Raw genomic sequence first — 11,681 nt, forward strand, 5'->3', positions numbered from 1 at the left:
CACAACCCTCTGGAGAGCTTGCCTGTCCTGCTTGGTACTGTTTCTAAACCAGGCTGTGATGCTTCTCATCAGGATGCTCTCAATTGTGCAGGTGTAGAATGTCTTTAGCACCTTTGAGGGCAGTTTAAAGTACTTTAGCGTGTCTGAGATGAGTTTTTAATCTCCTCAGTGTAGGCTGTCTTGTTGGTGTTGGAGATCAGACCCATCACCACAGTATCATCCACAAACTTCATGATGTTGGTGGAGCTGGAAGTGGCCACAGAGTTGTAGGTGTACAGTGAGTACAAGAGGGGGCTCAGAACACAGCCCTGGGGGGCTCCAGTGCTGAGGGTGAGTGAGGGTGAGACATGGTTGCCCACCCGTACTACCTGTGGTCTGTCTGTCAGGAAGTTGGAGATCCATCGACACAGGTACGGGCTGAGGCCCAGGATCTTCAACTTAGTGATGAGTATGGAGGGAATTATGGTGTTAAATGCTAAACTGTTGTCAACAAAGAGCATTTTAACATAATTCCCTCCATAATGACATACAGCCTGTGATTAGGCAACTTTCCAGTGTGTTTTTTTATTGATTACCTTCATTACTTTAGTACTGATAATAAACCCATTTTGAACTCAAATTCACTGATTCATAGTACATTTATTGCAAGCTTTAACAGTTTTGTTTATGTGAAGTTGAGTTTTAATGTTAGAATTTAAAGTGGTGCGTGTGAAAAAGAAACTTTTAATTCTTTTAAACTTACATTTCATTAAACCTGAAACATATTTTTTACATGTCTTTGCTGTATTTAATTAGGTTTTATGTAAATCATGTGTTTTTCTTAAGTAGCATTTTTATTGTCATTATGTCACTTTGTCTGTGTTGAATGCTAAAAAAGTGATATATTCATGTTATTCCTTAAAAAAAGCATTCCCCTTAAAGCATTCCCCACAACTCATAATAAAAGTATTTAGTAAAAGTAGATTAAATTTATAGCAATAACTTTTCTTATTTTCATTTAAGTTAGTGTAATATCTAGCTAATTTTCAGCTGTTTTAAATAACGTAGGGATATTAAGGGTGTTTAAGCTCTGAGTGTACGAGTCTGTTCTTTTACCTTTTCCTTTTCCAGTAGGTTAACAACACAAACATTACATCATCTGCTTTAATTTATCAGAGAAGTGACCGTCTCTAACAGTACTGGTACTTGTCTCTGAAGTGTCTGATTGTTAGCTTGGAGCTTGTCCACATTGTCCTCTGTGTCACACAGCATGGATCATTGTACCTGAGAATTTCTCAGACCTTTAGGACTCCTTCTAATTTGGAGCCTCGTGTCCTTCATCACTTTCCACAGCTCGTTTAACTCAGATCCTTCATTTACCATTTCTGCTGGAGATGTTCTAGCTTTAGCTAGGTTGCTGTCATTCTGTATTTCTTCAGTTTGGTTCTGTTTTTTTTTGATGGTCTGGGCATTATGATGCTGAAACCTTTTCCAAAGTGTTTAACTCAATGTTATACTATTTATACAGTGAGAAACAAGTGGAAGTTATTTCTGCTGTATCATCACCTTAGCTCTAAGACAAGAGCAACACAGAACAGTAGAGTTTTTACTGCTTCAGTGACTAGTCCGTGGGGTTGCATCTGGGTATGCAGGGTATGCACATGCATATGGGTCCAGGGGGACTGGGGCTCACGGAGGGAATCTTTTAATTAAAACAAGGGAACAAATTGAAGAGTTTATTTGCAAAAACCGATAAACGCAATTTTTACAAAAAAACTGAAACTTTTTCACGGAACATTGCTAAGGCAGCACGTTACAGTGCTGAGGGAAAAGCTCCCTGTATTGCGTAGAAAGTTTGACAGGCATCTGCATGGTCAGCTGAGGAGATTACAAAGACTAACTGATAGTTTTATTCAGCCACTGATAAAACTAAACAAGATGCCACTGTGTTCTCACAGATATCATGCCAATTGTGTACATTGTGTTGTTATAAACTCTGGATTGCTGATTTCTGTAATCTAGAATGTTTATATTGTTTATTAATGGTCTATTTTTAGTGCTCGTTACCTAGACTACTTGTTGTAAGTTAAACAATGTTCAATATTGTAATTAAATGCAATTACAAAGCAATTACTTGGTTTTGTTTAAGTTGAAATGTGGAGTTAACTGTTTTTGCTCAAAAACTTTTAATAAATTAAAAAAACATACTTTCAATGAACTTTAATTTTGTAAGTTACCTGTTATTATAACTTAATAAAAAAAAAACAATTTAATTCAATTAAATTGGTTGTTTTGGGCCGCCATGCCACGTTTGTATTTGCACACACACACACACACTAGTTTATTTTTGATGGTGCAAAGTGTGGTTGATCTTTATTTTAGACTTGTTTTTTCTGTTTTGGTTGGGAAAATGTATTTGGTTCAGATGGCCTCTTGGAGTGGGAGGGGGCCAGTACAATTTTTTTTGCATATGGGCCCGTGGCTGACTTGCTACACCACTGGGGCTTGCTAATAGATTTTATTTGTTCACTTCTGACGTTTTAGTTCCCATAACAATCCTATTTTCCACAGAATCCAAAAGAACAGATCTAAAATTCCCATCAGAACAGAACAAGACTTTCATCAGATCACCAGACTGCAAACTGGTAAGGACTCAAACTCATGATTATTCTATTGCTTAAACTTTAGAGGAAGAACATAGTCACCTTAGGGGAGTTTTACATCACTTTCAAATCCCAGGCACTTCTGTGAACACTGGAGTTCAGTGGATTACACGAGTGGTCTGATGTGAAATATAATAAATATAAACCACTTTTCTAAGCAGTTACCAAATCAGTAACTTATAAAAATAATAAAACTGATTTACATAAATAATATTATGGATAGTGTTAATATAATACAATATTTATCATTATACTTTACTTACTGTTTATTAGAGCCGGACCTGATCTCTGAGTATCAACAAAAACTCAAATCCAAACTCAGAGAAAAATGTAAAAGAATTGATGAAGGAATCTTAGAGTCTGGAAGCTTACCACTTCTGAATGAGATCTACACAGAGCTCTACATCACAGAGGGTTGGAGTGGAGACATCAATAAAGAACATGAGGTGAGACAGATTGAGACAGTGTCCAGGAGACCAGCAACACAGGAGATACCCATCAACTGTAATGATCTCTTTATGGACATCAGACGTGTGCTGACTAAAGGAGTTGCTGGAATTGGAAAAACAGTCTCTGTGCAGAAGTTCATTCTGGACTGGACTGAAGGAAAAGAAAATCAGGACATCACCTTCATGTTTCCACTTCCCTTTAGAGAGCTGAATCTGATGAAGCAGGAAAATCTCAGTCTGATGAATCTTCATCACTTTTTCCCAGAAATGAGAAAAATAGGATTATTAAATTGTGATGCCTACAAAGTCCTATTCATCTTTGATGGTCTGGATGAGTGTCAACTTCCTCTAAACTTTCAGAGGAATGAGAGATTGTGTGATGTGACAGAGTCAGCCTCAGTGGATGTTCTGCTGACGAACCTCATCAAGGGGAATCTGCTTCCCTCTGCTCTCCTCTGGATAACCTCTCGACCAGGAGCAGCCAATCAGATCCCTCCTGAGTGTGTAGACCAGCTAACAGAGATACGAGGCTTCAGTGATCCTCAGAAAGAGGAGTACTTCCGGAAGAAGATCAGTGATCAGAACCTGGCCAATAAAATCATCAGACACATGAAGTCTTCAAGAAGCCTCTACATCATGTGTCACATCCCAGTCTTCTGCTGGATCTCAGCCACTGTTCTAGAGAGAATGTTGGGTGAAGCAGAGAGTGGAGAGATCCCCAAGACTCTGACTCAAATGTTCACACACTTCCTGATCTTTCAGATCAAACACAAGGACCAAAAGTACCATCAGAAATGTGACCCTGATCCTCAGCAGACCAGAGAGAGTATCCTGGCACTGGGAAAACTGGCTTTCCAGCAGCTGGAGAAAGGAAACCTGATCTTCTATGAGGAAGACCTGAGAGAGTGTGGCATTGATGTCAGAGAAGTGTCAGTGTACTCAGGAGTGTGTACCCAGATCTTCAGAGAGGAGTTTGGGCTTCACCTGGGGAAGGTCTTCAGCTTTGTACATCTGAGTGTTCAGGAGTTTCTGGCTGCTTTATACGCATCTCACCACTTTATCAGCAGAAATGTAACAGAACAACAAACCACTGATCTGTCTGATCTTTTCATCAAGTCAAACATGTCTGATTTCCTGAAGTGTGCAGTGGACAAGGCCTTACAGAGTGAGAATGGACACCTGGACCTGTTCCTCCGCTTCCTTCTGAGTCTCTCACTGGAGTCTAATCAGATTCTCTTTCAAGGCTTAATTTCACATACAGGAAGTAGCTCTCACAGCAAAAAGAAAATAGTCAAGTATATCAAGAAGAAGATCAGGGAGAATCCATCTCCAGAGAAATGATGAAGAACTAGATGAATTTAATTTGAGTAAATATGAACGATCAGATGAATGTTTTCTGAAACTGCTGCCAGTGGTCAAAGCCTCCAGAAAAGCAGTGTGAGTATTTTTTATTTATAAATGTTCTACTGCATGGTTTGCTGTATTAATAAAACACTGAACTGCACTGTTCAGATTAATTGTTAATTATGGAAAGCCTTATTTGTTTAAATTAAATAAATGCATTTAGAATATTATATGATTAATACAAGCAAATGTGGCAATACACATATTTAACAGAATAATATAATAAAGAAGGTGACACAAAATAACCAATATTTGTGTTGAGAGAATTTATTTGTGAATATTAGGTTTTCCAGTGTAAGTGTACAGCCTTGCCTTTGTTTCCTTCAGAAACATTCAACAGAAACAGGACAATAAACACTAACAGCTCCGTGTGGACAGAATAACATCAGACAAACTGGATTAATGACAAATCCAATGAGGGTACATTGGCCCATTCATTTTGGCTCTGCTCAAAAATGTGTAAATTTTAGCTTGAGGTTTTCTCTTTCTACTCAAAGGTACTTAAGATTGATTTTCCTCATGACCCTCTTATTGCAATATTAGGTTGGTCCCTTTTCTTAGAGAAGTATAGTTCACATCAGATCCAAACAGTTCAATATGAGATGACTATAGCAAAAAAAAAAACAATTTTGATGATGTGGAACAAAGAGTGTGCACCCAAATTTGAAACATGGCTCACAGAACTCAGCAATGTACTACATATGGAGAAAATTAGATATGAGATTGCAGGTAAACCAAAGAGATTCGTACAGACTTGGAGATCCTTTCTTGAATATTTGGAAGGTGACCCATGATATCTGAATTTAAACCTTTCTCTAAGTGGGGTGGTTAATTTGAACAAAGTAGCAGTGTGTAACAATTATATATTTCCATAATTGGGTATTTACTGGTATAAGACGTTCTGGTCTTTTCTCTCAATGACTATATGTGCAGATGTAGAGACGGCTGTATGTGCTTTTGTATAGGTATACAAGTGTGATTGACGTATAGTTATGCATGGAAGTGCAGATGTATGTTATACCTGGGTATATATATATATATATATATATATATATATATATATATATATATATATATATATATATATATATATGTGCAATCAGTACATTGATTACAATGTCATTACACTTGTAAACTCCTTTTGTGTGTGTGTGTGTGTGTTCTTTTTTTCTTTTTTTCCTTTTTTTAATTTGCTGGCATGGGGAATGGGGATTGTTCTTTAAAATGTGAAAACTCAAAATAAAAAATCCAAAAAAAGCTGGATTACTGAAATACAAATAATAGTGGCATCTTACATTTACAACGTATTAATTTTATTTAATTAAATCACTGCTGAGTATAAAAATGTTCATGTATTTAACTTTTTATTTATTTTAATAAGATTAAAAGTAAGTGTGTTATGGCTGTGTGTGTTTGAGATCAGTGTTTGATGTTTCATTTCTCTTCCAGTCTGCGTGGGTGTAACCTGACAGAGAAAAGCTGTAGAGCTCTGTCCTCAGTTCTCAGCTCAAACTCCTCCAGACTGGAAAAACTGAACCTGAGTTACAATAAACTGCAGGATTCAGAAGTGAAGCTGCTCTCTGATGGACTGAAGAATCCACACTGTACACTGGAGAAACTGGAGTAAGATCATCTCTCTCTCTCTCTCTCTCTCTCTCTCTCTTTCTCTCTCTCACACACACACACACACACAATAGGGACATATATCTACTACTTTTTGGGACACAGGAAAGCCACTGGAAAACACTATCACTCAGGATTTTGATAAACCATTAAATCATACTATTGATAAAACACCTGAAAATTTTACCTCAAATTGAGTATTATAAAAAGTTTTATATAATATAATGACATTGATGGCAAAAAATAAAATAATTATCCAGTAATGAAATGAAACTATTTTTTAAATATATTTTTAAATGTAATGATCAATGATAAAAGCTTAATTCTTTCAATGATTGACTGTGACCTGATCATGAAACCCATTACATTACTAGACTATAACATATAAGTACAATCCATTGAAATATATAAATTCTAAATATAAATATAAATATAAAGTTATAAATATAAAAATTATAAATATAAATTATAAATAATAAATGTAAATATTACACAGCTCAACCAACAGACAGAAGAGGTACTGCAAATAAAAATAATAAAATAGCATATCAGTGATAAAAAAAAAACATAATTTAATTGCTAAAACATGTTAATAGGTGTTAGTTCTGCCTCCAAATATTATACAAATACCACAATTCTTCCAGTTTGTTCCTTATATTAAGCTGGTGAAATTAATTAATTAGTTAGCAGCACAGACATGTATGTTACAACTCATTTTTATGCTGGTAAAACACCAGGAAATAAAATAAATGCAGCTTGGATGCCACAAACTGTCAAAAATGCATAAAAAAACAAAGAATTAATCTAAAAATCTGAACACTGTGGTTTGCTTACATTATAGCATCTTTTCTAAATTAAGGTTTTGACAAAGAGTTCCTTTCACTGGAAGTAAGGGGTCGAGCCCAACCCCTGAAAAACAACACCTGAATTGATTTGGAGAGGTGTCCCAAAACTTTTGGACTTTTGGCAATATGTATAGTGTGTGTGTATAGATAGATAGATAGATAGATAGATAGATAGATAGATAGATAGATAGATAGATAGATAGATAGATAGATAGATATGAAATTTTGAAGGAAATTTTGTATTCTATATTTAAGTTTGTTTTTTTTTCCTTCCTTCTTCATGTGACAAAGCTACAATTTTATGCAAAAGTTTGGGCACCCCTGGAAATGGTCTTAAATTCAATTTATAATCTGCTGGGTTTTCGAAGTAGCAACTTCATTTGGATATAATTTATAGCTTATGGAAACAGCAACATTTCAGTTCTGAAATAACATTTATTTAATCAACAAATATAATGCAATGTAAATCATAACAAAAACAGATAGGTGCAAAAAATTTGGGCACCCCAATGAAATAATGACATCAATATTTAGTAGAGCCACCTTTTGCTGAAATAACAGCCTGTAGATGCTTCTTATAGCCAGTGATACACTATATTGCCAAAAGTATTCAATCACCCATCCAAATAATCAGAATCAGGTGTTCCAATCACTTCCATGGCCACAGGTGTATAAAATCAAGCACCTAGGCATGCAGACTGTTTTTACAAACATTTGTGAAAGAATGGGTCGCTCTCAGGAGCTCAGTGCATTCCAGCGTGGAACTGTGATAGGATGCCACCTGTGCAACAAATCCAGTCGTGAAATTTCCTCACTCCTAAATATTCCACAGTCAACTGTCAGCTGTATTATAAGAACGTGGAAGTGTTTGGGAACGACAGCAACTCAGCCACGAAGTGGTAGGCCACGTAAACTGACGGAGCGGGGTCAGCGGATGCTGAGGCGCATAGTGCAAAGAGGTCGCCAACTTTCTGCAGAGTCAATCGCTACAGACCTCCAAACTTCATGTGGCCTTCAGATTAGCTCAAGAACAGTGCGCAGAGAGCTTCATGGAATGGGTTTCCATGGCCGAGCAGCTGCATCCAAGCCATACATCACCAAGTGCAATGCAAAGCGTCGGATGCAGTGGTGTAAAGCACGTCGCCACTGGACTCTAGAGCAGTGGAGACGCGTTCTCTGGAGTGATGAGAGCTTCTCCAACTGGCAATCTGATGGACAAGTCTGGGTTTGGCGGTTGCCAGGAGAACGGTACTTGTCTGACTGCATTGTGCCAAGTGTAAAGTTTGGTGGAGGGGGGATTATGGTGTGGGGTTGTTTTTCAGGAGCTGGGCTTGGTGCCTTAGTTCCAGTGAAAGGAACTCTGAATGCTTCAGCATACCAAGACATTTTGGAGAATTCCATGCTCCCAACTTTGTGGGAACAGTTTGGAGCTGGCCCCTTCCTGTTCCAACATGACTGTGCACCAGTGACCAAAGCAAGGTCCATAAAGACATGGATGACAGAGTCTGGTGTGGATGAACTTGACTGGCCTGCACAGAGTCCTGACCTCAACCCGATAGAACACCTTTGGAATGAATTAGAGCGGAGACTGAGAGCCAGGCCTTCTCGTCCAACATCAGTGTGTGACCTCACAAATGCGCTTCTGGAAGAATGGTCAAAAATTCCCATAAACACACTCCTAAACCTTGTGGACAGCCTTCCCAGAAGAGTTGAAGCTGTTATAGCTGCAAAGGGTGGACCGATGTCATATTGAACCCTATGGATTAGGAATGGGATGTCACTTAAGTTCATATGCGAGTCAAGGCAGGTGAGAGAATACTTTTGGCAATATAGTGTATATATATATATATATATTTATATATATATATATATATATATATATATATATATATATATATATATAAAGATATATAGGTATATATGTATATAATATAAATATATATATGTAGTATCAATAGCAGTAAATATAAATATGAAAAATAAAGTAAAATATTAATATAACATAATATAAAAAATAAAATATTAATATAATAAAAATATTAACAAAAAATATTAACAAAAAAATAGTAGTATAATATATATGTATACAAATATAAAACAAAAATATAATGCACTAATATAATACAGTACAATGGTCAACTTTGAAATGGTGTTGCAAAAGAATACAGTATGTACAGTGTGCATATGTAAGATAAATATATAAATATATATGTAGATGTCTATAGGCAAGTATAAATGTCCAATTGAACAGGGAGTAAAGTGTCAGTGCAGTGTGCACACAAAGATGTACAGGAAAGATGTACAGTGAGAGTGTTATTGTGTGTACAGAGTAGTGCAGAGTACAGAGTAGTGCAATTATTGCATGTGCAACAATCAGCTGAGGTAGAATGTCATGTCGTGTGTGAGTATGTCCAGAAAGTCCAGATCCTAGGTGTACTGGTTGAGGGCCCGAATGGCCTGCGGGAAGAAGCTTCTCCTCATTCTCTCTGTGTTCGCCTTCAAGGAACGGAATCACTTCCCTGACCGCAACAGAGAGAAGAGTCCATTGTTGGGATGGCTGAGGTCCTTCATAATCTTCCTGGCTTTGGTCCTGCACTGATTGCTGTATATGGTGTCCAGGTCAGGAAGCTTGGTGCGGATGGTACGCTCGACTGATCACACCACCCTCTGGAGAGCTTGCCTGTCCTGTTTGGTATAGTTCCCAAACCAGGCTGTGATACTTCTCGTCAGGATGCTCTCAATGGTGCAGGTGTAGAATGTCTTTAGTACCTTTGAGGGCAGTTTAAAGTCCTTCAGGCATCTGAGATGATAAAGACGCTGCCAGGCCTTCTTCACCAGGGTGTTAATGTGACAGGACCATGTCAGGTCCTGTGTCATGTAAATACCTAGGTACTGGAAACTGTCCACTCTCTCCACTGGGGTCCCGTCGATAGTGAGGGACTGGTAATTCCTCTCCTGCTTTGTGCTAAAGTCCACTATCAGCTCCTTAGTCTTGCTGACGTTCAGGAGGAGATTGTTGACCTGGCACCATGTCTCCAGGTTTTTAATCTCCTCTAGGTAGACTGTCTCATTGTTATTGGAGATCAGGCCTACTACCACAGTATCGTCCGCAAACTTCACGATGTTGGTGGAGCTGGAAGTGGCCACACAGTCAAAAGTGTACAGTGAGTACAGCAGGGGGCTCAGAACACAACCCTGGGGGCTCCAGTGCTGAGAGTGAGTGAGGATGAGACATGGTTGCCCACCCGTACTGCCTGTGGTCTGTCTGTCAGGAAGTTGGAGATCCATCGACACAGGGATGGGCTGAGGCGCAGGATCTCGAACTTAGTGGTGAGTATGGAGGGAATTATGGTGTTAAACACTGAACTGTAGTCAACAAACAGCATGTGACAACACTGAAGAAATGACACTCTTCTACGATGTAAAGTAGTGAGTGTACAGCCTGTATAACAGTGTAAATTTACTGTCCCCTCAAAATAACTCAACACACAGCCATTAATGTCTAAACCGTTGGCAACAAAAGTGACTACACCCCTAAGTGGAAATGTCCAAATTGGGCCCAATTAGCCATTTACCCTCCCTGGTGTCATGTGACTCATTAGTGTTACAAGGTCTCAGGTGTGAATGGGGAGCAGGTGTGTTAAATTTGGTGTTATCGCTCTCACACTCTCTCATACTGGTCACTGGAAGTTCAACATGGTACCTCATGGCAAAGAACTCTCTGAGGAGCTGAAAAAACGAACGCTATAAGAAGATTGCCAAGACCCTGAAACTGAGCTGCGGCACGGTGGGCAAGACTATACAGCGATTTTACAGGACAGGTTCCACTCAGAACAGGCCTCACCATGGTCCACCAAAGAAGTTGAGTGTACGTGCTCAGGGTCATATCCGGAGGTCCATACGCCGCACACTGCATCAAATTGTTCTGCATGGCTCTCGTCCCAGAAGGAAGCCTCTACTAAAGATGATGCACAAGAAAGCCCACATACAATTTGCTGAAGACAAGCAGACTAAGGACATGGAATACTGGAACTGTGTCCTGTGGTCCGATGAGACCAAGATAAACTTATTTGGTTCAGATGGCGTCAAGCGTGTGTGGCGGCAACCAAGTGAGGAGTACAAAGACAAGTGTGTCTTGCCTACAGTCAAGCATGGTGGTGGGAGTGTCATGGTCTGGGCCTGCATGAGTGCTGCCGGCACTGGGGAGCTACAGTTCATTGAGGGAACCATGGATGCCAACATGTACTGTGACATACTGAAGCAGAGCATGATCCCCTCCCTTCGGAGACTGGGCCACAGGGCAGTATAACAATATGATAACGACCCCAAACACACCTCCAAGATGACTACTGCCTTGATAAAGAAGCTGAGGGTAAAGGTGATGGACTGGCCAAGCATGTCTCCAGACCTAAACCCTACTGAACATCTGTGCGGCATCTTCAAACGGAAGGTGGGAGAGTGCAAGGACTCTAACATCCACCAGCTCTGTGATGTCATCATGGAGGAGTGGAAGAGGACTCCAGTGGCAACCTGTGAAGCTCTGGTGAACTCCATGCCCAAGAGAGTTAAGGCAGTGCTGGAAAATAATGGTGGCCACACAAAGTATTGACACTTTAGGCCCAATTCAGACATTTCCACTTAGGGGTGTAGTCACTTTTGTTGCATGCTTCTAGGCTGATTGGAGTCTCTAAATTGCCTGTAGTGTGTGAGTGAATGAG

At 39.0% G+C, this 11,681-nt stretch overlaps 1 protein-coding gene across 1 annotated transcript; it reads left to right on the top strand.

The window, feature by feature from the left end:
- Positions 1-234: 234 nt before the first annotated feature.
- LOC131345552 (protein NLRC3-like) lies at positions 235-4,432 on the top strand. Its single transcript, XM_058378476.1, has 4 exons — positions 235-266; positions 387-448; positions 2,916-3,173; positions 3,357-4,432. Exons 1-4 carry the CDS (start codon positions 235-237, stop codon positions 4,430-4,432), a joined length of 1,428 nt encoding a protein of 475 aa, XP_058234459.1.
- Positions 4,433-11,681: the final 7,249 nt, after the last annotated feature.

Source organism: Hemibagrus wyckioides, linkage group LG25, assembly GCF_019097595.1.
Source record: "Hemibagrus wyckioides isolate EC202008001 linkage group LG25, SWU_Hwy_1.0, whole genome shotgun sequence".
Taxonomy (NCBI): Eukaryota; Metazoa; Chordata; class Actinopteri; order Siluriformes; family Bagridae; genus Hemibagrus; species Hemibagrus wyckioides.

Excerpts from the sequence above, each read along its gene's own strand:
- LOC131345552 (XM_058378476.1), top strand. The coding sequence starts at position 235 with ATGTTGGTGGAGCTGGAAGTGGCCACAGAGTT. Across the intron at positions 267-386 it reads CTGGAAGTGGCCACAGAGTT|GAAGTTGGAGATCCATCGAC; the intron begins GTAGGTGTACAG and ends TCTGTCTGTCAG. Across the intron at positions 3,174-3,356 it reads TCTCTTTATGGACATCAGAC|AAATGAGAAAAATAGGATTA; the intron begins GTGTGCTGACTA and ends ACTTTTTCCCAG.